The 27,604-nt window shown below is 44.0% G+C and overlaps 1 protein-coding gene across 1 annotated transcript in view; it reads right to left on the bottom strand.

The window, feature by feature from the left end:
- ARHGEF5 (Rho guanine nucleotide exchange factor 5) overlaps positions 1–27,604 on the bottom strand; it is a 95,382-nt gene that overhangs the window by 36,911 nt on the left and 30,867 nt on the right. The window contains 1 exon segment of the mRNA XM_070755229.1: positions 1,806–5,484. Coding sequence (XP_070611330.1) covers positions 1,806–5,472 — 3,667 coding nt within the window. The 5' untranslated portion in view covers positions 5,473–5,484.

Genomic DNA, 27,604 nt, shown 5'->3' on the forward strand with positions numbered 1-27,604 from the left:
AGAGAAAGAAAGAAAGAAAGAAAGAAAGAAAGAAAGAAAGAAAGAAAGAAAGCATTTGACAGCATTTCAGTGAGGCAGCCATCGTCGGTGCCATCTTGGAGAGGGTTGAACCTCTCTGATTTAGTCAAGGCCCCTCAAATGAGGTCACTTATGACCACGTGGTGAGGGTGACCAAAGGCACAGCTGCCCTGAGATCCATAGAGATCTGAGAAGCAATAACACCAGGGGTATCAAACTCAGGGCCCAGCAGGCCAATTCTGGCCTGCAATGTGGCTAGATCCGGCCCACGGGGCCATCCTGAAAAATATAAGCGGTGGACTGTGTCGCTTCATCCCGGTCTACCCAGACTGAAGAGGAAATATCGGGCCAGCAGTTTGGAGAATGGCGTCAAGCTGGCAACGCCCATCCACTTGGCCACACCCACTGAGTCGATCATGCCGCCCGCTTCAGGTCAATCACAGCCCTGATGCGGCCCTCAATGAAATTGAGTTTGACTCCCCTGAGTTACAGGTTCAAAAGCGCCATGTTGAACAAGGAGATCAGTACTCACATTAAGTGTGAAAAAATGGTGCTCAAATCCCTTCTTTTGAGAGACGTTGTGATTTAGAACAGTCACTAAACAAACTGTTGCAAGTTGGGGACTTTCCTGAATTTTAAGAAAAGGACTACCTGTGTTGCTAAACAGAGAGGTTCTGCTAGAGTAGAAGAGTTATAAACTGCTCAAAAAAATAAAAAATAAAGGGGACACTTAAACAACAGAATATAACTCCAAGTAAATCAAACTTCTGTGAGATCAAACTGTCCAGTTAGGAAGCAATACTGGCTTACAATCAATTTCACCTGCTGTTGTGCACATTCAACTTTGTACAAAACAAAGTATTCAATGAGAATATTTCTTTTATTCAGATCTAGGATGTGTTCTTTGAGGGTTCGCTTAGTTTTTTTGAGCAGTGTATATATACTGCTCAAAATAAATAAATAAAGGGAACATTCAAAGAACACATCCTAGATCTGAATGAATGAAATATTCTCATTGAATATTTCATCTGCACAATAATGCCGTCTGGCGGGACCCAGGGGAAGAGTCTTCGGAGAGGGGCGACATACAAATCTAAATAATAATAATAAGAGCCTTCTCTGTGGCGGCCCCGGCCTCTGGAATCAACTCCCCCTGGAGATTAGAAGTGCCTTCACCCTCTTCGCCTTCCGCAAAACTTTGAAAACCCATCTATGTCGCCAGGCATGGGGTAACTGATGTATCCCCTGGCTAGTAAGATTTATGTATGGTTATGATTGGGTTGTATGGTTGTTTTTAATATGAGTGTTTTTAGTCATAGTTTTCATTATTGGATTTGTCATATATTGTTTACTGTTGTTGTGAGCCACCCCAAGTCTTCGGAGAGGGACGGTATACAAATCTAATTAATAATAATAATAATAATAATAATAATAATAATAATAATAATAATAATGGTAATAGTAATAATAACATTATTATTGTTGTTGTTATTGTTGTTGTTGTTATTGTTTTGTTGTTGTTGTTGTTGTTGTTTTGTTGTTGTTGTTGTTATTATTATTATTGTTGTTGTTGTTGTTGTTGTTGTATTTGCACAACAGCATGTGAAATTGATTGTCAATCAGTGTTGCTTCCTAAGCGGGCTGTTTGATTTCACAGAAGTTTGATTTACTTGGAGTTATATTGTGTTGTTTAAGTGTTCCCTTTTTTCCCCCTGAGCAAGTTTTGCCTCCTTGTTCCTCTATGGCACTTTTTCCAGATCAGATATGGGGGGAAAATAAACGCTCACCTATGGCACCGTCCGCCGGTATTGAAATCTTTCTTAAGCCGTGCCGATGCCAGTCTTTGCTTTTCGCTCGCTGCTTGGCCTCCTGCTTCTTCGTGCCGAAAACGGATTCTTTGGTACCCAACCCGAGGGTGTTTTTGTCTGGGCAGCTGGAGGACTTCTCCAAGCGTGGATGTCTGCCTTCCAGGCCCTTTCTGTGCATCGCCAAGCTAACGGGTTCCCCCGCTGATTTTTCCAGGACTTTTCTCAACCTTCCTGGGCCTTCGGGATCATCTGTAATCCCGGTTTCTTGCTCCGGACCCTGTGGATCCTGATGCACCCCCGGGTATGGAAAACCAGGGGGCGAAGGAGGTCCAAGCTGGAGAAAGTGGATTGGGTTAGTGAAGGCTAAAAGTGAAGGAGCCTGCCTTGGGTTGGCGGACTTGCTTCCACAGCCTTTCTCGCGATCTCCCGAGGGATGGAAAGTATAGCGGGCCGATCTCCCATCAGGCGTGTCTCCAAGCTCGGACACTGTTTCGGGAACGCTGAGCAAGGACTCTGCCCCCATGGCGCCATTGCCTAAAAATTCACCTTCCAAGTCTGACAAGGAAAGACCCAACTCAGGGTAGGTGGCCACCGGAAGACCAGAGAACTCTTCCGTTCTATTGTCCAGGACAAGGTCACCTCTTTTGGAAATAGAAGATGAGTTCCAACAGGCGTGACGGCCAACCTGCGACTTAGGATGTGTCGGTTCTTCGCTACCTGTACGAGAGATAAGGGGGTTGTGTTTGGGAGCCCCCTGCTGGGTAGAGGGATTGTCCCTGACCAGGAGATGCTTCCTGGAATTGGAATCCGACCGGGAACTGTGACAACCCCTGCTAACAGCAACGTGGGGAGGTTGGGTCTGGAAGTTGTGGCCCGGTCCTGTAGCTACAGATTGTGTGACCTGTTTCGAGTTTGTCTGCTGGGAAACTGCATTGGTAGTAAATGAAGGAAACACAAAACGTCTAGACAGAATGGGCAAACCGGCATGGTGGGACACAGGGACCGACTGCTTAGAGTTGTGTACGGGTTGCGGAACTTGGCAACACTGCTCTGAGTCGCTTCCAGAGGTGGACAGCTGCTCAGATAATCTGGTTTTGGGGGCTAGAGACGAACACTCCAAAACGGCCTCGTTGGCAGAAGATTTTGGGGTTAACGGATTAACCTGGCTGGAAGTGGACAGTTTTTCTTGGAGTCGGTCAGGTTTAAGGCCTGAGGGAGCTTGCTGGGTGCTAAAATTTGCCGTGGGTGGGGGGATTACAAATTGGAGAGGTTGCCTGATGGATAAAAGTGAACCAGGATCGAAGGCCACAATCTGCTCAGAATCTCCGACTGGAGCTGGGGCCAAGGTTTGTGTGAGCGGAGTTGCATCGGTGGCCGTTGCAAAAGGAGTCGTGTAAGATGGGAGCCTGTCACATTCTGTTCCCCCTTTTCCAGGAACTGAAAAACACAGTGACTCACTGGTTAGATTGTCTTGTTCTGTTGCTGCTTCTTTCCCAGGAAACACAGCATTCTCAATCGTTGGTTTCAGTTGTGGATGGGACACCAGGTGGTTTTCGGGTGTGTCATGCACCGAACCCCAGGAAGAAAGACTCAAGTTTATCATCTCCTTGGCTATATTGGACAGGCCTTCTTCCAAAGAGAGGACTTTGGAAGTAGAACTCTCAGTGTCCTCCAGGAAGTCCTCACCAAAAGCAGGAACATGGTCATCTCCAGCTGTGTCCGGCACTGAAGCTTTATCACCTATTGCTGTGTCCAGTTGACTGGAGGAATGTGGAACCGATTCACACACTGCACAAGTGACAGTGTCATCCATGGCTCCCTTAGTAGGATCTTCTCCTTGCAGGAGAGCGGCGATTATAGTCCTCAACGACGGGACATGGTTTCCTCCAGCGTCAGAAGAACTGCCCATGGCTTGAGAACACTGAAGATCTTGGGAGTCAATGCCTAACGCTACATCTGTAAACAATTGTGTTATTTGTTCACCCTCAACACTCCTTACGTTTTCCTCTTTTCCAATATCCTCTTTGCCAACAACACCCACAGTGGGTTGTGCACCATCTTGATCGCGACAGAACATTTGGTTTGCTTCCTCATAGATGGTGGACTGTTCCACCTCTCCAGAACTAGGATATGTGGAAGCCTGTGTCCTTGGGCTTCCATTATGACCACCTGCAGGGGTCATTCCAGAGAATGGAATAGTATCTGTTTGGACACAAGACTCAGACAAGGCACAACCTGACATTGGAGAGTAATCCTCTGAGGACACCTCCTTCAAAGATAAAGCAAGTTCTTCAGAACTGTTATCGTTGAAACCAGAAAGAGCCAAACTGTTTCCCAAAGAATCCAGTGTGTCCTGGCCCGATCTGATAGCCACAGAGTCTATTGTTGCTTGCACAGTCCATTCTTGTTCTTCTTGGTCATTGTGGGACCACGGTATTTCCTCCAGACTTGTCTTCGTGTTGCTCTTTGCTGCTTTCTCATTCAAGTCCTCCCCTCCCTCTTCCTCGCTGTCTGCCAACTCCGGCCCCTCTGATTTTGCAAATTCTGGCTTCCTTGCTGCTGATCGGCGTTTTTGCTCTGGCTCTGATTTATCACAATTCATACTGTTTATATCACCCTCCGTTTGGACGTTTGTCTTCAGTAAAGGAGAGTTCCTCAATCCGGCGTTACTCTCTTCCACTTCCTGGAGGTGGAGAACGAGGAAGCTGAGGACGTTTTCCTCCAAATCTCCGATTTCATCATCCATATCTGAAAGTCTCTCTGCCTCTTGGCTAGATATCTGTAATGACGTGTCGCCTGCCTTTCTTTGCCTCCCATCTAAATCCAACTCTTCCTCTTTGGAGGAAGGGTTGCCCAATTGCTCACTCACTTCTTCTCCTTTAGAGGAAATCTCATGGATTGCAACGTCCATTCCTTCGTAAAAACTCCTGTTCTGTTCATGCTGTGTCTCCAGTTCCCACGAATGCTCTTCAGCTGGTCTGGATTTGGAAAAGTCAGCGCTTTGGTGGCAATTCGAAGTATTATGAGTCACCGAAGGAGGTTCACCGACTGAGTCTTCCTGACAAGGAAGAGCGTCTGTTATTGCTGATTCCTCACACCACGTCTGGGAGTGTGTGTCACACAAACGTGGAGGTTGGGCAAAGTTAGCATCATGGACTTGGCTCTCCATTTGTCCTGCACTGACTATCCTGGGATACAAAAGAGCAGGACTGGTTGAATCCGCAAGGAAATACTGGGAATTGGTTGAGGAGCAACTTACAAATTCCCCATCGAAGGAATTTAAGGAAGATCCCCTGCTTTCTTTCAAACTGGACTGTCCTCTGTTGGGGTTTTGTTTTCCATCTGAAAATTCTTCCTGGTTGTCTAAATCTCGTGGCCTTCTTTCCGGTTCTTGGGAAGCATCCTCCTCCGTAGGGTTAGAAGACCCATCCCACATAGGTTCTTTCATAACAAAGAGAGGTGCTAAGTCATGAGAAAGACAGGGATCTTCCTTCTCTCCCGCCTCCTCACTTCCAGGAACTTGATTCATGATGAATGTCTGGGTCACGTCATGGTACTCTCTGGCTGAGACAGGACCGCCGGCTTCGTGTGTCCTATGGGTTGTCCCCGGGAAAGGATCTCTCTCCTGGATCTGCTCAGACTCCATCAGCGAAGCTTCCTTAAAAAAAGAGAGAAGGACAAAGCAGTGGTTACAATTACAACATGATTGAGCTGTACATTTTATTTTGCATGCAAATCCAGAGAGTCTCCAGATCTTTACACGTATTTTGAATTAGTCTTGTTTTTAGACTTTCTTTAACATAAATGGCTACTCCACCTCCCTTTCTCTCTATTCTATCCTTCCTATACAGTGTATATCCTGGTATGGATATTTCCCATTCATTAGAATCCTTAAACCATGTCTCAGTTATGGCAACCAGATCCAAATTATCTCTAGATATTATGGCCATTAACTCACAGAGCTTGTTGCTCAAGCTTCGAGCATTCGTGCACATTACCCGAAGAACATTATTTTCATTATTAGTTTGCCCCTTATCATCAACAACTACTGCTCCAAACTTGATTGTAAAAAATATGACTTTAACAATCGAGTTGTCAAAGCGTGGAACTCATTACCGGACTCAATAGTGTCAACTCCCAACCCCCAACACTTCTCCCTTAGACTCTCCACGATTGACCTCTCCAGGTTCCTAAGAGGACAGTAAGGGGCATATATAAGTGCACTGATGTGCCTATCGTCCCCTGTCCAATTGTCTTTCCTTATCTCATATATCATATATATTCTCTCCTTATCTATCTGTCTGTCTGTCTGTCTGTCTGTCTGTCTGTCTGTCTCTCTCTCTCTCTCTCTCTCTCTCTCTCTCTATATATATATATATATATATATATATATATATATATATATATATATATATTCTCTCCTTATCTCTTATATCATATATACTCTCTCCCTCCCATCTACTTCTCTTCTTTTTTACTTTCTATGGTTATATATATTACTTAACATCTATTCTCTTCCATATGTATTGTATATTGGACAAAGAATAAATAAATAAATAATAAATACATATTGCTTGAGGGTGTTATTGTGGGAAGGACGAAAATATATAGCTAATCAATACGAACTAGAGAATGCTCAGGGAGATAAATTTATCTCAGCATCTACTGTTGTCCTACTATCGCAGCACCATTGAGAGTGTCTTGACATACAGCATACTAGCTTGGTATGGGAACAGCTCTGTAGCGAACAAAAAAGCTCGACAGAGAATTATTAAAACTGCCCAGAACATCATTGGGCTCCAGCTACCCGCCCTGGATGACATCTTCACATCTCGCTGTTCTAGGAAGGTGCATACCATTCTCAAAGACTCTTCTCATCCTGCTTACAATCTCTTTGAACTGTTGCCTTCTGGCAGAAGATACAGAACAACTAGAACTTGGACCACACGTTTCCTGAATAGTTTTTATCCCAGAGCTATACTCGCACTTAACAACGAATTAAAGGGTCACCATCAGTGAACCTGATGAAGTGGACAAGGCCATTGGAGCTGTGAGTTCTGCCACCTGTTCACTGGATCCATGTCCCTCTTGGTTGGTTTCGGCCAGTCGAGAGGTGACACGGAGCTGGGCCCAGGAGATTACCAACGCTTCCTTGGGGAGGGGAGTTTTTCCATCACTCTATAAAGAAGCGCTTGTGCGCCCCCTCCTCAAGAAGCCCTCCCTGGACCCAGCCGTACTCAATAACTACCGTCCAGTCTCCAACCTTCCCTTCATGGGGAAGGTTGTCGAGAAGGTGGTGGCACTCCAGCTCCAGCGGTCCTTGGAAGAAGCCGATTATCTAGGTCCCCAGCAGTCGGGTTTCAGGCCCGGTTACAGCACGGAAACTGCTTTGGTCGCGTTGATGGATGATCTCTGGCGGGCCCGGGACAGGGGCTTGTCCTCTGTCCTGGTGCTTCTTGACCTCTCAGCGGCTTTCGATACCATCGACCATGGTATCCTTCTGCGCCGGCTGGAGGGGTTGGGAGTGGGAGGCACTGTTCTCCAGTGGTTCTCCTCCTACCTCTCCGGTCGGTCGCAGTCGGTGTTAGTGGGGGGTCAGAGGTCGACCCCTAGGTTTCTCCCTTGTGGGGTGCCTCAGGGGTCGGTCCTCTCCCCCCTGCTATTTAACATCTACATGAAACCGCTGGGTGAGATCATCCAAGGGCATGGGGTGAGGTATCATCAATACGCCGATGATACCCAGCTATACATCTCCACCCCATGTCCAGTCAACAAAGCAGCGGAAGTGATGTGCCGGTGCCTGGAGGCTGTTGGGGCCTGGATGGGTGTCAACAAACTCAAACTCAATCCAGACAAGACGGAGTGGCTGTGGGTCTTGCCTCCCAAGGACAATTCCATCTGTCCGTCCATTACCCTGGGGGGAGAAACATTGACCCCCTCAGAGAGGGTTCGCAACTTGGGCGTCCTCCTCGATCCACAGCTCACATTAGAGAAACATCTTTCAGCTGTGGCGAGGGGGGTGTTCGCCCAGGTTCGCCTGGTGCATCAGTTGCGACCCTATTTGGACCGGGAGTCACTGCTCACAGTCACTCATGCCCTCATCACCTCGAGGCTCGACTACTGTAACGCTCTCTACATGGGGCTACCTTTGAAAAGTGTTCGTAAACTTCAGATCGTGCAGAATGCAGCTGCGAGAGCAATCATGGGCTTTCCCAAATATGCCCATGTCACACCAACACTCCGCAGTCTGCATTGGTTGCCGATCAGTTTCCGGTCACAATTCAAAGTGTTGGTTATGACCTATAAAGCCCTTCATGGCACCGGACCAGATTATCTCAGGAACCGCCTTCTGCCGCACGAATCCCAGCGGCCAGTTAGGTCCCACAGAGTGGGTCTTCTCCGGGTCCCGTCAACGAAACAATGCCACTTGGCGGGACCCAGGAGAAGAGCCTTCTCTGTGGCGGCCCCGGCCCTCTGGAACCAACTCCCCCCAGAGATTAGAACTGCCCCTACCCTCCTTGCCTTTCGTAAGCTACTCAAAACCCACCTCTGCCGCCAGGCATGGGGGAATTAAGACTTCTTCTCCCCCTAGGCTGATACAACTGTATGTATGGTATGTTTGTACGTATGCTGGTTTTATATATTAAGGGGTTTTAAGTTAGTTTTTTTTTAGTATTGGATTTTTACTGTACATTGTTCATGACTGTTGTTAGCCGCCCCGAGTTTTCGGAGAGGGGCGGCATATAAATCCAATAAATGAAATGAAATGAAATGAAATGAACTGTTGGACAATACAGTATTACTCGGTTTGTCATGTAGATGGTTGAGTGGTTCAGGGTGGGGAATTTGTAGTTGGTGGGACATTTTATTCTATTTTTTATTCTATTTTTAAATTTTATGTATGGTGGGACTCGTCTCTGGGTGTCACACGACTTTCGTTGCCAATGACAATTCGTTGTTTTGACAATGACAATAAATGTATTATTATTATTATTATTATTATTATTATTATTATTATTATTATTATTATTATTATTAGAACAGCAAGAAGGGAAGGATAGAGAAAGATGTAGACGGGCTATAAAAATGGTCTTAAGCATAAAACGTATCAGGAAAGACTTAATGAACTCAATCTGTATAGTCTGGAGGACAGAAGGAAAAGGGGGGACATGATCGAAACATTTAAACATGTTAAAGGGTTAAATAAGGTTCAGGAGCGAAGTGTTTTTATTTATTTACTTTTAATACATTTTATTGACAAATGCACAATGCAGAGCAAAAATGAAAAACAGATATGAACACATTTGAAGAAAAGAGAAAGAAAATGCAAAAAGTTAAAAGTAAGAAGAAATGTAAAATAACAAAAGTAAAATAAAGTAACAACTGGAGAGATATTTTGCTCTCTCCTTCTTTCTTTATTATATTTTGTAAATTTACAATATAATATTGAGCTGGTGGATTGCTATATCTATATTTTTCCTGCTTTCCTAAATTAATTATATTTCTTTAAAAAGAACAGAAATGTTTAATATCTCAGGAAATATTTAATGAACTCAATCTGTACAGTCTGGAGGACAGAAGGAAAAGGGGGGGACATGATCGAAACATTTAAATATGTCAAAGGGTTAAATAAGGTCCAGGAGGGAAGTGTTTTTAATAGGAAAGTGAACACAAGGGCAGGGGGGCACAATCTGAGGTTAGTTGGGGGAAAGTTCAGAAGCAACGTGAGAAAGTATTATTTTACTGAAAGAGTAGTAGATCCTTGGAACAAACTTCCAGCAGACGGGGTTGGTAAATCAGAAAGAACCTGATGGCACATTTCCCAAGAAACCACGTTAGTTGAAACCCTATTGCATCAGATTCACTGAATGGCTACTTAATTGCATGGAAATGCTCCCTTCTGCCTAAATTCCTTCGGTCCAATCCCTTGGATTGCTTCGTCATCCACCCAGAAATATTTTTCAAGGGAAACCTATTAGATGAGGCGAGAAAAAGGGTGAAGGACCCATCTGTGGAGAGGAAGCAGACCAGTGCTTTGACTTCTCCTGGAGACGGAAGCAACAGCATCCAACAAGTAAAGGCCATATCAGGGTTAGAACATAAGAAGAGCCATGATGAATTGGGCCAAAGCCCATCGAGTGCAGTATTCTGTGCCACAGAGTGGCCCATCAATTGTCCACGGGGATCTTGACGAAGGTATATTTTCTTTTATGTACACTGAGAGCATATGCACCAATGACAAATTCCTTGTGTGTCCAACCACACTTGGCCAATAAAATTCTATTCTATTCTATTCTATTCTATTGTCTGCTTTTGTACAGAAACATACAGGGATATATATACACACACAACACCCGCCCCCAAACACACACACACATTTGTTTGTTTGTTTGTTTGTTTATTCATTCATTCATTCATTCATTCATTCATTCATTCATTCATTTATTAGATTTGTATGCCGCACCTTTCCGAAGACTCGGGGCGGCTAACAACAATAAAGAAGACAATGCAAACAAATCTAATATTAAAAAATAATCTAACCCCCCCCCCCCAATTTAAAGAGCCAATCACACATACAAGCATACCATGTATAAATTCTATAAGCCTAGGGGGAAGGGAAAAATTTCAATTCCCCCATGCCTGAAGACAGAGGTGGGTTTTAAGGAGCTTGCAAAAGGCAAGGAGGGTGGGGGCAACTCTGATATCTGGGGGGAGCTGGTTCCAGAGGGTTGGGGCCACCACAGATAAGGCTCTTCTCCTGGGTCCTGCCAAATGACATTGTTTAGTCGACAGGACCCGGAGAAGGCCAACTCTGTGGGACCTAACCGGTCGCTGGGATTCGTGCAGCAGAAGGCGGTCCCGGAGATATTCTGGTCCGATGCCATGAAGGGCTTTATAGGTCATAACCAACACTTTGAATTGTGACCGGAAATTGATTGGCAACCAATGCAGACTGCGGAGTGTTGGTGTGACATGGGCATACCTGGGGAAGCCCATGATTGCTCTCGCAGCTGCATTCTGCACGATCTGAAGTTTCCAAACACTTTTTAGAGGTAGCCCCATGTAGAGAGCATTACAGTAGTCGAGCCTCGAGGTGATGAGGGCATGAGTGACTGTGAGCAGTGACTCCCGGTCCAGATAGGGTCGCAACTGGTGCACCCGGCGAACCTGGGCAAACGCCCCCCTCGCCACAGCTGAAAGATGTTTCTCTAATGTGAGCTGTGGATCGAGGAGGACGCCCAAGTTGCGGACACATGTTATCAGTGCCTTTTGAATAGCCTTGTACAGACTTTGTCCGTTGGCTAAATGGACTTAGTGAAATGCTAAGAATCAGGACTTCAAGTAGGTCTGAATTATTTTTCCTAAATGTTAGTGGGCCTTTCAGAATCAAAGATGCAGCCACCAGCTAGACATGTGGCGAGACCAAAAAAAAGAGGGAGGGGGACATGGAGTGATGGAGTCAGGCTACAAAGCTCACTTGGGCAAAGATGCTCCCCTTAATAGAATAAAATAAGAACAGAATTGGAGGGGACCTTTGAGGTCTTCTAGTCCAACCCCTGCTCAAGCATCCTGTCTTTATTGTTATATTATTATTATTATTATTATTATTATTATTATTATCATCATTATTATCATTATTATCATTATTATCATTATTATCATTATTATCATTATCATTATTATTACAGTAATACCTCGACTAACGAATTGCTGGTGTTCCAGGCGGGCCGCCCGGCATGAGCAGCGGTTTCGTGCCTCTTGGGCCAGGCAGACAAGAGGTGCGGCGCTCCCACGGGGAAGGGAGAAGGAGGAGGTTGTCCGGGCGGGTGAAGGTGGCTGGGCCGCTGACAGGGACAGGCGGTGAGCGCTCGGAGGGGGCACAGCCCGGAGCGAAGACTTGGCCTCGGCTCGTATCTCGAATTTGAGCTCGGAAGTTGAACAGAAATATCTCTCCCCTCCTAGCTCGTATCTCGAAATGCTCGTATATAGAGCAGCTCGTATCTAGAGGTACTACTGTATTATCATTATTATAATTGTATTGTATTGGCAGTTCTGTGTTAGCAAAAACATCAGAAGAGAAGGATTTAGGGGTAGTGAGGATTTAATGGGTGAGCAGTGTGGTCGGGCGGTAGGAAAAGCAAGTAGGATGCTTGGCTGCATAGCTAGAGGTATAACAAGCAGGAAGAGGGAGATTGTGATCCCATATAGAGTGCTGGTGAGACCCCATTTGGAATACTGTGTTCAGTTCTGGAGACCTCACCTACAAAAAGATATTGACAAAATTGAACGGGTCCAAAGACAAGCAACAAGAATGGTGGAAGGTCTTAAGCATAAAATGTATCAGGAAAGACTTAATGAACTCAATCTGTAGAGTCTGGAGGACAGAAGGAAAGGGGGGGGGGACATGATTGAAGCATTTAAATATGTCAAAGGGTTGAATAAGGTCCAGGAGGGAAGTGTTTTTAATAGGAAAGTGAACACAGGAACAAGGGGACACGATCTGAAGTTAGTTGGGGGAAAGATCAAAAGCAACATGAGAAAATATTATTTTACTGAGAGAGTAGTAGATCCTTGGAACAAACTTCCAGCAGACGTGGTTGTTAAATCCACAGTAACATGCCTGGGACAAACCTATATCCATCCTAAGATAAAAATACAGGAAATAGTATAAGGGCAGACTAGATGGACCATGAGGTCTTTTTCTGCCGTCAGTCTTCTATATTTCTATCATCATTATCATCATTATTTTATTATCCCAAAGGACTTTAGCCCTCCAGCCTCATGGGTCTATTCTTCCCGATAGCTCTCACTGCTAATATTGTCCTGATGTTTTCTGTGATGAGATGCAGAATCCATGCAGCTTCCCAAAATCAAGAAGGAAGGAGGGATTTTTAAAGACATTTTAAAACCACCCACCCACTATCTGTCCCTTGCACGAGAACTGAGAAGTGGTAGTAAACCAGACACTCCGATCACACTGGGTTGAATCGTGTTAGCTTTTCACTTGGTCTCATCTGTATATTTCTTACAGGATATTTTTAGAAAACCCAGTCATCCTTTTCCTTGATGCTGAGTAGGGGAAAGTGGGCTATTACTGTTCTCCCACAAATAGCTTTTTCTAAATAAAATATGTACGGGTTGTTGGGTTGTTTTTTTTTGCCAAATTTGGGGAACTAAACCATAACAATTTGGATGAGACTCTGCGTGAGTGATCGCCAATTGCAGCACCGCATAGACTGCAAAAACCGGACATCCCACGCTTGTAGCAATTGTCCACTACAAGCAGTAATGGGCAGCCAAAATTTTTACTGCCACACTGTGGGTGTGGCTTGTTTTGTGGGTGTGGCTTGATGGTCATGTGACTGGGCAGGAGTGGCTTGACAGGCCATGTGACCAGGTGGGAGTGGCTTGAACGATCCTCATCAGAACCTCGCCAGTGTCGCTCTTTGGCGTGACAATTTACTTCGTGTTTCCCGCGCTCTCCTTCCTGGGTCGCCCCCTGCCTCCGGCTGGGTGGCTAGGCGAACGGGTGCCGATCAGCTGTTGAGAAAAGAGGGAGGAGGAAATGGCCCCCCTGCAGCCCCTGCCCGTGCTGGTCTCCCTGCCGCTTTCCGAGGAGGAGGAGGAGGAGGATAGTCAACTGGAGCTGGGTACACAGCTAACCCTTGAAAATGTCCAAAGATACTTCACCAGAAGAGCCCTTCACTCCTCCACCCTAAACAGAATACCCTATGAGACTAGACTTTCAATCCTGGGCCTAGAAAGCCTAGAACTAAGATGCCTTAAACAAGATCTAAGTAGTTCCCACAAGATCATATGCTGCAACGTCCTGCCTGTCAGTGACTACTTCAGCTTCAACCACAACACAAGAGCACACAACAGATTTAAACTTAATATTAACCGCTCCAAACTTGACTGTAAAAAATATGACTTCAGTAACCGAGTTGTCGAAGCGTGGAACTCATTACCGGACTCCATAGTGTCATCCCCAAACCCCCGACACTTTACCCTTAGATTATCTACGGCTGACCTATCCAGATTCCTAAGAGGTCAGTAAGGGGCGAGTACAAGTGCACTAGAGTGCCTTCCGTCCCCTGTCCTATTGCTCTCCCAAATCTCCTATTCCTTTCTTCTATTGCTGTGAGAGCAATCATGGGCTTTCCCAAATATGCCCATGTTACACCAATACTCCGCAGTCTGCATTGGTTGCCGATTCAAAGTATTGGTTATGACCCATAAAGCCCTTCATGGCACTGGACCAGATTATCTAAGGGACCGCCTTCTGCTGCACAAATCCCAGCAACCAGTAAGGTCCCACAGAGTGGGTCTTTTCCGGGTCCCGTCAACTAAACAATGTTGCTTGGCGGGACCCAGGAGAAGAGCCTTCTCTGTGATGGCCCCGGCCCTCTGGAACCAACTCCCCCCAGAGATTAGAATTGCCTCCTTGCCTTTCATAAGCTTCTTAAAACCCACCTCTGCCGCCAGGCATGGGGGAACTGAGATATTCTTTCCCCCTAGGCCTTTACAATTTTAAGCATGGTATGTCTGTATGTATGTTTGGTTTTATAATAAGGTTTTTTAACTGTTTTAATATTGGATTGTTATATGCTGTTTTTATTAGTGTTGTTATCCGCCCCGAGTCTACAGAGAGGGGCGGCATACAAATCCAATAAATAAATAAAATAAATAAATTTCTACCAGTGGAACTGCATTCCACCCCATCCTGCCTGCTGCCCACCATTGACTACAAGCCATAACACCCCTTGTCTCTTAAATCTTACTGACTCCATCTACTGTTCTACATGAAAAACAGGACGTTGAAGGAGCCAGTGGAAGGGAATACCATGGGGTCCGGTGGAGTGCACTCTAGAAAAAGTGCAGAGAAGAGCGACAAAGATGATTAGGGGACTGGAGGCTAAAACATATGAAGAACGGTTGCAGGAACTGGGCATGGCTATTTTAATGAAGAGAAGAACTAGCGGAGACATGATAGCAGTGTTCCAACATCTCAGGGGTTGCCACAAAGAAGAAGGAATCAAATTATTCTCCAAAGCACCTGAGGGTGGAACAAGAAGCAATGGGTGGAAACTAAACAAGGAGAGAAGCAACTTAGAACTAAGGAGAAATTTCCTGACAGTCAGAACGGTGGATCAGTGGAACAGCTTGCCTCCAGAAGATGCGAATGCGAATGCTCCAACACTGGAAGTTTTTAAGATGATAACCATCTGTAGGAAGTAGGGTAGATTTTTAAGATGATAACCATCTGTAGGAAGTAGGGTAGATTTTCCTGCCTAATCAGGGGGTTGGACTAGAAGACCTCCAAAGTCCCTTCCGACTCTGTTGTTGTTGGTAGTGTTGAGTCCGTGGTCCTTTCTGAGCTTAGTCACTTGTCTGGAAATGTTTTGAAGCGAGTGTCCACACAAGCAACCAAGCTCAGACAGGACTCCACTGTAAGAGCATTTTGACATTTTCCAACATTTCCCAGCATTTTTCGTGTTTGCGACACTAAAAAACAACAATAACACTGCAGGAGCTTTCTGAAGACAGACAAGAGATGTATGTATGTATGTACGTAGGTAGGTAGGTAGGTAGGTCTAGAATTACAATCCTGGATCTAGAAAGCTTAGCACTATGATGCCTTAAACAAGGAGAGCCCTTCACTCCTCCACCCGAAACAGAATACCCTACAAGACTAGACTTTCAATCATGGGCCTAGAAAGCCTAGAACTAAGACGCCTTAAACATGATCTAAGTATTGCCCACAAGATCATATGCTGCAACGTCCTGCCTGTCAGCGGCTACTTCAGCTTCAACCACAATAACACAAGAGCACACAAAAGATTCAAACTTACTATTAACCGCTCCAAACTTGACTGTAAAAAATATGACTTTAGTAATCAAGTTCTCGAAGCGTGGAACTCATTACCAGACTCAGTAGTGTCATCCCCAAACCCCCAACATTTTACCCTTAGACTATCCACGGTTGACCTCTCCAGATTCCTAAGAGGTCAGTAAGGGGCGTGCATAAGTGCATCAGCGTGCCTTCCGTCCCCTGTCCTAATGTCTCTCCTATAATTTTCTAGATATCCTTCCCCTATTCCTATATGTTTTCTTCTACCCTTTCATTGATATACTGTATTTTACTACAAGCATATCTTCTGTAAACTTCATTATGTGTTTTTGGAATGAATGAATGAATGAATGAATGAATGAATGAACGAATAAGTTATTTATTTATTTATTTATTTATTTATTTATTTATTTATTTATTTATTTATTTATTTATTTATTTATTTAGTTAGTTAGTTAGTTAGTTAGTTAGTTAGTTAGTTAGTTAGTTAGTTAGTTAGTTAGTTAGTTGACTTCTATGTCACCCAATCCCGAAGGACTCGGGGCGGCTTAAAACAATATAAAAATACAAATACTGTACAATAAAAAAATAAGTCAAATAAGGAAAATCTAAAACTGTAAACCCCAATTAAAAACCCCATTACTCAATCAATCACATACATACATACAATATCATTGGCCATGACAGATGTCAGTTTCATCCACCCCAGGCTTGCCGGCAAAGCCAGGTGTTCATGGCTTTTGGGAAGGCCAGCAGTGTGGGAATAGTACGAACATCAGGGGAGAAGCCGGTTCCATAGAGCCGGGCAGCCACAGAGAAGGCCCTGCTCTGCGGTCTTGCCACCCTGCATTGCTTAGTTGACGGATCCCGGAGGAGTTGAACACGATACCAGAACAACACAGTCGGAAGGGAGCTTGTAAGTCTTCTACTCCATCGTCCTACTCAAGCAGGAAATCTATACTGTTCCATAAATGTGGTTGTCGAATCTCTTCTTAAAAACCTCCAGTGATGAAGCACCCACAACTCCAAAAACCAGGCCATTCCACTGATGAATGGTTCTAACAGCCAGGAAATTTCTCCTTAGTTCTAAGTTGCTTCTCTCCTTGATTAGATTCTGTTCTGTCTGGGTCCCTCCAGCAAACACCAACCCAAAAAGAGAAGCCAGACACACTGGTAAAAATCAAAGGCAGTTTATAGAATTCAAAGCAAACACAGGTAACAGAAAATGTCCTTACAAACAGGAACACGCTGAAACTTCAAAGATGTTTCACGAAGGCCATGAAGTAAAACAGGATTCTGGCTGTCAAAAACGACACTGGAGATAACAAACATACGCCTCCCCCAAGTCTTCCAGTCTTCTAGGCCACAAGCCAAGATCAGAGACACCGAGAAGCAAAGCAGGGTCACAGAACTTCCAGTTGATAACGCTCCACATGGCTGAAAGGGCTGACCTGCCTTTTAAACCCTGCTGAGGAGAACCACACCCAAACCCAGCTGTTGCCAATTCAGTGATGCCAATACCTTTCTAATTGATCCCGTCTCTGAGCTGCACGTCTCTGTCTCATGTCAATTATAGCCTGTGCTTCCTCATCCAATGAGGCCAGGCTACTGGCTGGGGAGAGGCCCCCCCTGGGGCTCTCAGGCTGCTCCCCCTCATCCTCTTCCTGACTTTCCTCTCCCCCGTCTGCCTGGTCCTCCCCCTCCTGTTCACTGTCCTCCTCCTCCGGGCCTGGATCCAGCAGAGACACAGCCGGTCCCTGAGGAGCCTCAGGCTGAATCACAACAGATTCCATGTGTTATATCTACTCTTGCCCTAATAGGCTGACACCCTCTTCCCTGTGATAGTCCTTCAAATATTGGAAGACTGTGATCATGTCACCTCTAATTGTCCACTTCATGAGCTTAGACATATCCAGTTCCTGCAGCTGTTCATCCTACATTTTACACTCCAGCCCAGGGGTCCCCAAACTACGGCCCGCGGGTGAGTGACACAACACAGTGTTCCATCTAATTTTCTATGAATAAAATGCGGTATTTTGTTAGTAACTAATATCACTTTAAAATAAGGTACGTGCAGGGTGCATAGGGGTTTGTTCATAGTTTTTTTAAATTGTCCGGCCCTCCAACAGTCCGAGGGACAGTGAACTGGCCCCTGTGTAAAAGTTTGGGGACCCCTGCTCCAGCCCTCTCATCTTTTGTTGCTATTCTCTGCACTCTTTCCAGATTCTCAACCTCTTGAAGAACATAAGAACATAAGAAGAGTCCTGCTGAATCAGGCCAAGACCCATCGAGTCCAGCATTCTGTGTCACACAGTGGCCCACCAATTGTCCATGGGGATCTTGAGCAGAAAGAGAAGGCAAGACCCTCCCTTTCGCTTGACCCCCAACAAATGGGACCCAAGGGAATCCTGCCTGCCTCAACCAACATAGAGGCGGCACTTGGACATCCGTTTCAATAACCACCGATACACTTGGCATCCATGAATCTGTCTAATCCTGCCTTGAAGCTATCCAGGATGACAGCTGTCACGACCTCTTCTGGAAGTGAATTCCATAAACCAACGACCCTCTGGGTGAAGAAATATTTCCCTTGATTTGTCCTCACTTTCTCACCTACGAGCCTTAGGGAGGGATTCCTCATCCTAGAATTGTGTGATAGAGAAAAGAGTTTTTCTCCATCCACATTTTCTTTCTTTCTTTCTTTCTTTCTTTCTTTCTTTCTTTCTTTCTTTCTTTCTTTCTTTCTTTCTTTCTTCCCTTCCCTTCCCTTCCCTTCCCTTCCCTTCCTCTCTCTATCTATCTATCTATCTATCTATCTATCTATCTATCTATCTATCTATCTAATCTATTAGATTTCTATGCTGCCCTTCTTGAGGCGACTCAGGGCGGCCTACAACATTAAATATAACAATATATAAGCAATCTAAATAACTATAAAAGTTATGAAAATTTACTAAAAAAACATTTTAAAAAACCCACGTACACTCACACACATTCATCCAGTCCAATCATATCTAGTATCGGCCCGAAACAGTCTCATCACTCACGGCCCACATGCCTGGCAACAGAGGAAGCTTTTTAAGGCTTTACAAACTCCGGAGGGAGTTCGTTCCAGAGGGCTGGGGCCGCCACAGAGAAGGCTCTTCTCCTAGACCCCGCCAGTCAACATTTTCTGGCTGGATGGACCTGGAGAAGGCCGACTCTGTGATACCTAACTGACCGCTGGGATACATGAGGCAGAAGACGGTCCCAAAGATAATCTGGTTCTGCATAGCTAGAGGTATAACAAGCAGGAAGAGGGAGATTGTGATCCCCTTATATAGAGCGCTGGTGAGACCACATTTGGAATACTGTGTTCAGTTCTGGAGACCTCACCTACAAAAAGATATTGACAAAATTGAACGGGTCCAAAGACGGGCTACAAGAATGGTGGAAGGTCTTAAGCATAAAACGTATCAGGAAAGACTTAATGAACTCAATCTGTATAGTCTGGAGGACAGAAGGAAAAGGGGGGACGTGATCGAAACATTTAAATATGTTAAAGGGTTAAATAAGGTTCAGGAGGGAAGTGTTTTTAATAGGAAAGTGAACACAAGAACAAGGGGACACAATCTGAAGTTAGTTGGGGGAAAGATCAAAAGCAAGGTGAGAAAATATTATTTCACTGAAAGAGTAGTAGATCCTTGGAACAAACTTCCAGCAGACGTGGTTGGTAAATCCACAGTAACTGAATTTAAACATGCCTGGGATAAACATATATCCATCCTAAGATAAAATACAGGAAATAGTATATGGGCAAACTAGATGGACCATGAGGTCTTTTTCTGCCGTCAGTCTTCTATGTTTCTATGATTCTAAGCCATGCATGATTTTATACTCTTCAAGAAAACCCTTAAATCAAACCTTACGTTAGTCGTGCACAAACAGGGGACTGTCGAGTTTATAAATGGCTCTTGCAAACAATGAAATTTTGACTTGAGCAAAGGCGTTGTTCCTTCCGACAGGGCAGGGAGAAAGAGGAAGCAAGCGAACAGGAGCTAGGGTATACCATGGAGAATAATAAAAAGAAAAGAGGAAACGGTGATCCATTGCCCACAACTGCAGCACAACGTTGGTAAGACCCCTCTGGTATCATCACAATTATCAATAGGATGCTGAGAAGTTTTAAGGTTTCACACCTGTATCTCAGTGGTGAGTTGTTGGCAGTCCAGACGGATTCGCCCAAACTGGTGGTGGAAATTTGCCTCCGCTTGCCAAACCAACATTGATGGCTGGCTGACATGGTAAAATGATCCCGGTTTGCTCAATGCCTGTGGGTCGTTGGAGGGCCACTCGTGAAGGGAGCGTGAGGCTCTGCCCCCCCACCCAGATGCCACCATTTCCATTTTTTAACCCTCTGCACATGCACAAAATGCTTTTCTGCACTTGCACAAGAAGCAAAATCTTGCAACAGGATTAGTGATGGAGTTCGGACGAACTTCGGACGAACCCGAACGATCTGTGGCGTCAAAGCTTCGCCCCCGGAATGCCATCGTTTTTCATTTTTAAGGATTTTTTATTTTTTATTTATTTTTACTTTTACGAAAAAGGACACCGTAGCGGCGCCGCAAGCAAAGGGAGGTCCTTTCCCGTAAAAATAAACTTTATGAACTTTTCTAGATAAGAACCGGATGTTCAAGATTTTTTTGCCTCTTCTCAAGAACCATTTTCCACTTACAAACCAGAGCCTCCGAAACTGTAACTGGAAAAGGCAGGGAGAAGCCTTCGTGGGGCCTCTCTAGGAATCTCCTGGGAGGAAAGAGGGCCGGAAAAGGTGGGGAGAAGCCTCCGTGGGGCCTCTCTAGGAATCTCCTGGGAGGAAACAGGGCCAGAAAAGGTGGGGAGAAGCCTTTGTGGGACCTCTCTAGGAATCTCCTGGGAGGAAAGAGGGTCGGAAAAGGTGGGGAGAAGCCTCCGTGGGGCCTGTCTAGGAATCTCTTGGGAGGAAACAGGGCCGGAAAAGGCGGGGAGAAGCTTCCGTGGGGCCTCTCTAGGAATCTCCTGGGAGGAATCAGGGCCTCCACTCTCCCTGTGGTTTCCCCAGTCGCACACATTATTTGCTTTTACATTGATTCCTATGGGAAAAATTGCTTTTTCTTACAAACGTTTCTACTTAAGAACCCGGTCACGGAATGAATTAAGTTCATAAGTAGAGGTGCCACTGTAATAATAAATAAATATGTATATTTTAATAAACTAGTGATAAAATAGTTGGATTACAACGCCTTGAAGTGGTTGTGCTGATGCGACAGAAATGCAAGTGAACTGTTTGAGTGATGTGTTGATGTCTTTCATGTGTTTGTATTGTTTGAATTGATTGTATTTGTTGCTGTTTAAAAAAAAGTAATAAAAATATTTTTAAAAAAAATCAAAGCTAAATAAGAACAAGAACAAAAACAAAATAAAAGGAAAGGGGACCATAGAACTAAGGCAGAATTCTAACCAACAGCCCAAACTTTCAAAGATCAAGTCAGGAAAGTTAAGGCTCATAATGAAGTAAGACTTGCAATAAATGTCAAAAATACAAAAAAAGGAGCTTTCAACATATCAAAAAAGAATAAAAAAGTCAAAGAAGCAAATAATAATAATAATAATAATAATAATAATAATAATAATAATAATAATTTATTGGATTTGCATGCCGCCCCTCTCCGAAGACTCGGGGCGGCTAACAACAATAATAAACACAACATGTACAATCCAATAATAAAAAACAACTAAAAACCCCTATTATAAAACCAAACATACACACATACATACCATGCATAACTTGTAATGGCTTAGGGGGAAGAGCTATCTCAACTCCCCCATGCCTGGCAGTATAAATGAGTCTTGAGTAGTTTACGAAAGACAGGGAGGGTGGGGGCAGTTCTAATCTCCGGGGGGAGTTGGTTCCACAGGGCCGGGGCCACCACTAATAAGAGAAGTTGGGAAGGAAGTAACAGGCAGGGGAGAGAAATCAGAATTCCTTAATTCTTTATTTGCATTTGTCTTCTCCCAAAAAGATAATACAGCCCAGCTTACCAGAAACATTAAAAAAAAAAAAAAAAAAAGAAGAAAGGAAAAAGGTATGAGAACAGTTGTCCGGTCTGTATTAGTTCAAATCATGGGGACCTGATGGATTATATCCCAGAGTTCTTAAGGAGCTGGCAGATGTGATACAATATACCTTATTCCACCAGACTTGAAATACTGGGATTAGACAATTTACAACGTCACCTCCGATCTGATCTAAATGTGGTTCATAAAATCATATACCAAAATGCCCTTCCTGTTAATGACTACTTTACCTTCAACCGCAACAACACACGAGCATGTAATACATTCAAACTCAATGTAAACCGCTCTAAACTAAATACGACTTCAGCAACAGAGTGATCAATGCCTGGAATTTATGACCTGACTCTGTGATTCTTCCCCAAACCCCAAAAACTTTAACCTTAGATTGACCTCTCCCCATTTCTAAGAGGTCTGTAAGGGGCGTGCATAGCGCACCACTGTGCCTACCATCCCTGTCCTATTGTCCTATTTTATCGTTACTTTTAACTTACGTTATGTCTATACCAACCACTACTATCCTGTACATCAGTGGTGCTCAACCTGGGGGTCATGATCCCTTTGGGGGGTCAAACGACTGTTTCATAGGGGTCGATTAAGACCGTGGGAAAAGACAAATTTTCCACAGTGTTAGGAACTAAAGCTTCTATTCGGGCGCCTTGGAAAATATTTGTACAATCTGACCAGTCAGGCGTTTGCAGTGCGGGTGTCCTTCTCACCATCCTGCCAATCAGCTTAAAAACTCTGTTGGGAGAATTGGTGCTAGACTTATGGTTGGGGGTCACCACAGCATGAGGAACTGTATTAAGGGGTCGTGGCATTAGAAAGGTTGAGAAGCTCTGCTATACATGTTTGACAAATGAATGCATGAATGATTGCATGAATGAATGGAGGAAGGAAGGAAGGAAGAAATGAATGAATGAATGAATAAATAAATAAATAAATATAAAATGAAATGAAATGAAATAAAGTAAAATAAAATAAAAATTATCTCAGAACCATTGAATCATATCTTCCCCCTTCCTTCCCTCCCTCCCTGTGCAATAACTCTTCAAGTTGGAACATAAGCATAATAACGGCACCTCCAGACAGGCTAAGCATTATGGATAGGCATGTGCCAGGCCTGTCCTGTTACTTTATTACCCACTGAAGTATTTAAAGGAAGAGTGGACTCCCATTTGGGGCTATGATGAGTTCTGTGGAACCACTTAGGGGCTGAGGGATGGGGCCATGATACCCCTGACAACTGTATTAGAGAAGAACGGAGAAGTTTAGACCTGCAGCCACAAAACCTACTTCTAAGAGAAATCCCATGGTTGAGGCCACAGAGACATGGTCCGAAGATGGAAGGGCAAACTCATCCCTATGAGACCACATCCATCTCCTGAAAAAATGGGGGGTTTGCAGGAGTTCTTCTGGAGCTAAAGGAGGAGATACGTTCATTCAAAGGGCTGCAGAAAGTCTCAAGTAGATATGAGACGAGCTTCGGGATGGGATCCTATGAAAACTCAGATGGGTTCATGCTTAGTACCCATGGGTGAGTGGGGAACTCACAGACAAGATAACAATCAAAAAAGGTGTCCGACAAGGATGCCCATGAGCCCCACTAATTTATATCCTGACATTAGAAACACTATTGAGAAATACAGTGATACCTCATCTTACAAACTTAATTGGTTCCGGGATGAGGTTCTTAAGGTGAAAAGTTTGTAAGATGAAACAATGTTTCCCATAGGAATCAATGGAAAAGCGATTAATGCGTGCAAACCCAAAATTCACCCCTTTTGGCAGCCAAAGTGCCCATTTCTGTGCTACTGGGATTCCCCGGAGGCTACCTTCCATGGGAAACCCCACCTCCAGACTTCCGTTGCCAGTGAAGCGCCCGTTTTGTGCTGCTGGGATTCACCTGCTGGGATTCCCCTGCAGCATCACAAAAACACGGAAGTCCACAGGTGGGGTTTCCCATGGACGGGAGCCTCAGGGGAATCCCAGCAGCGAAAAAGCGGGTGCTTCGCTGGCAACAGAAGTCCGGAGGTGAGGCATCCAAGCGGCAGTAGTGGGTTTGTAAGGTGAAAATAGTTTGTAAGAAGAGGTAAAAAAATCTTAAACCCCAGGTTTGTATCTCGAAAAGTTTGTATGACGAGGTGTTTGTAAGACGAGGTATCACTGTATAAGAAACAATCCAATAATTAGAGGACCAAGGATTAAGGAGGGATATAAATTTCTTGCCTTTGCAGATGATACGGCATTTATTATTAATTTTAACTGAATTGAAGGGTTGTTTTTAATGTAGTATTAATTGGATTTATATTATTGTCCTGTTTTTGTATATGCTGTGAGCTGCCCCGAATCCTCAGAGAGGGGCGGCATGCAAACCCAATTAAGTAAATAAACAAAATAAATATTATTGAGGAGCCCCTAACCACAGCCCATACTTTAATGAAAGAAATTGAGAAATTCAGTGACTTCGCAGGCCTTAAAATAAACAAAGGAAAGACTAAGATAATAACCAAAAACATGACCCCCACTCAAAATGATAATGAATGTTTTAAATTATTTTAGGATTTTTTAGGGTTTTATAAAATTATATTAATTAATTTATTAAATTTATTTATTTATTAAATTTGTATGCCGCCCCTCTCCATAGACTCGGGGCGGCTCACAACAGTAATAGAAAAACAATGTACAATACAAATCTAATAATTAAAATTAAAAACCCATAATTTAAAAAACATGCACCATACATAAACAGTATAGGCCTGGGGAAGTTATCTCAGTTACCCCATGCCTGATGGCAGAGGTGGGTTTTAAGGAGTTTACGAAAGGTAAGGAGGGTGGGGGCGGTTCTAATCTCAGGGGGGAGCTGGTTCCAGAGGGTTGGGGTCACCACAGAGAAGGCTCTTCCCCTGGGACCCGCCAAACGACATTGTTTCGTTGATGGGACCCAGAGAAGGCCAACTCTGTGGGACCTAACTGGCCGCTGGGATTCGTGCGGCCAAAGGCGGTCTTGCAGATATTCTGGTCCGATGCCACGAAGGGCTTTATAGGTCATAACCAACACTTTGAATTGTGACCGGAAATTGATCGGCAACCAATGCAGACTGCGGAGTGTTGGTGTAACATGGGCATATGTTGGGAAGCCCATGATTGCTCTCGCAGCTGCATTCTGCACTATCTGGGAATTGGATTAGATGTACTACTATGTGTGCCGCCCCGAGTCCTTGGAAAGGGGCGGCACACAAATCCAATAAATCAATAAATCAATAAATAATAGCGTGCGCATGCATGGTTTCAGCATATGAGGAAAGAAAGGTTCGCCATCACTGGTATAGAGTCTCCTGCTTGAACAGAAGGTTGGGCTAGAAGACCTCCACGATCCCTTCCAACTCTTAGTCATTGCTTTTTTTAAAATTATTTATTTATTTAGTTATTCATTCATTCATTCATTCATTCATTTATTTATTTACTTATTGGATTTGTATGCCGCCCCTCTCCGGAGACTCGGGGCGGCTAACAGTGACAATAAAACAGTGTACAATAGTAATTTGGTATTAGAAATGATTAAAAATCCATTAATATAAAAACCAAACATAGTGGCGTTGATCCATTCTTTTCAGGTGTGACTGGCTTTGCTGGACCAGGCAAAAATCCTTCTAGACAAGTCTTTGTGTATGTACCAATGGCCAAATAGGAAACCCACGAAGATCCTAGACTTCCTTTGTTATTGTTACCCATTCTTGGGGGGAATTACCCAGTTCGTGCTGTTCCTGACTGGGGGAGGTTTCACCAGAAGGACAGCATCCTTCCACGGATGACTAAGCAAGCAAGTTAAAGGAATTCTAACACAAAATAAGACCTTATAGACAAAACCCTCACTCTTTGGAAGACCTGGGAATGTATACTCATATCAAATGACCTAAGTGCCAAAGCCCACTGCAACAGCATCACCAAAAAGGCTTCAAGAGTTGTCAATCCAATCCTACGTACCTTCTTCTACGGTAATCTCACACTACTAACCAGAGCATACAAAACATTTGCCTTGAATACAGCTCATCTGTCTGGAACCCACACCGCATATCGGACATAAATAAATAAATTAGAAAGTGTCCAGAGATACATTAACACCCTTGAAAATGTCCAAAGATACTTCACCAGAAGAGCCCTTCACTCCTCAACTCGAAACAGAATTTCCTACGAGACTAGACTTTCAATCCTGGGCCTAGAAAGTTTAGAACTAAGACGCCTTAAACAAGATCTAAGTATTGCCCACAAGATTATATGCTGCAACGTCCTGCCTGTTGGCGACTACTTCAGCTTCAACCACAGCAACACAAGAGCACACAACAGATTTAAACTTAATATTAACCGCTCCAAACTTGACTGTAAAAAATATGACTTCAGTAACCGAGTTGTCGAAGCGTGGAACTCATTACCGGACTCCAAAGTGTCATCCCCAAACCCCTAACACTTTACCCTTAGATTATGTACGGTTGACCTATCCAGATTCCTAAGAGGTCAGTAAGGGGTGAGTACAAGTGCACTAGAGTGCCTTCCGTCCCCTGTCCTATTGCTCTCCCATATCTCCTATACCTTTCTTCTATTCCTATATCTCTTCTTCTATTCTTTCATTGATATGTTCTATTACTATACCTTCTTTTCTATTCTTTCTTAGATATATTTTACTCTGAGTATCTCCTCTGTAACCTTCATCATGTATTTTACTATGTGCATATAGATATATACCCACTAAAACCCTCATTGTGTATTGGACAAAATAAGTAAGTAAGTAAGTAAGTAAGTAAGTAAGTAAGTAAGTAAGTAAGTAAGTAAGTAAGTAAGTAAGTAAATAAATAAATAAATAAAAATAAAAATAAAATAAAAATTTAAAAATTAAAAAATAATAATAAAAATAAAATATTAGAAGAACCCTTCACTCCTCTGCTTGCAACAGATTACCTTACGCAACCAAACTTGAAATCCTGGGCTTAGAAAGCTTAGAGCTGCATCGCCTTCAACACGACTTAAGCATAGCCCATAAACTTATCTGCTACAATGTCCTACCTGTCAATGACTACTTCAGCTTCAACCACACGAGCACACAGCAGATAAAAATTCAAAGTGAACCGCCCCGTAGAAAATACGACTTTAGCAAAAGAGTGGTTAATGCCTGGAACTCACAAACTCACTAACTCTGTGCTTTCGTCACCAAAACCCCCCAAACCTTTCCCCTTAGACTGTTCACTGTTGACCTCACCTGATTCCTAAGAGGTCAGCAAGGGGCGTGCATAAGTGCACCAGCGTGCCTGCCATCCCTGTCCAATCGTTCCCTCTTATCAGTACCCATCTCATGTATATAAACAATGCTACATCTATGTATATTACAAATACGGTGGTACCTCTACTTAAGAACGCCTCTACTTAAGAACTTTTCTAGATAAGAACCGGGTGTTTGAGATTTTTTTTGCCTCTACTTAAGAACTATTTTCTACTTAAGAACCCGAGCCCGGAAAAATTTCCCAGGAAATTTGAGAGCGGCATGAAGGCCCGGCCAGTTTCCGGCCATTCCCCCTGGGTTTCTCTCTCTGGCACAGTGTATAGGAGGCAGCTTCACGCCAGGTGTATTGGAGGTGCGTGCTCCTCCTCGCTGTCTCAGAGTCCCTCTTTTTTTTTTTAAGCCTCAAAGTTTTGAATTTTTTAAAATTCCCTTCATCTCACCTTCTCCCTTTGGCAGCGACTGTCCTCCTCCTCTTCCTCTTCCTCCTCCTCCTCCCACCCAAATTCCGAGCTTTTATTTCTTTCCTAATGGGTTTGCACGCATTATTTGCTTTAT

This window comes from Erythrolamprus reginae, chromosome 6 (genome assembly GCF_031021105.1).
Source record: "Erythrolamprus reginae isolate rEryReg1 chromosome 6, rEryReg1.hap1, whole genome shotgun sequence".
Classification (NCBI taxonomy): domain Eukaryota; kingdom Metazoa; phylum Chordata; class Lepidosauria; order Squamata; family Dipsadidae; genus Erythrolamprus; species Erythrolamprus reginae.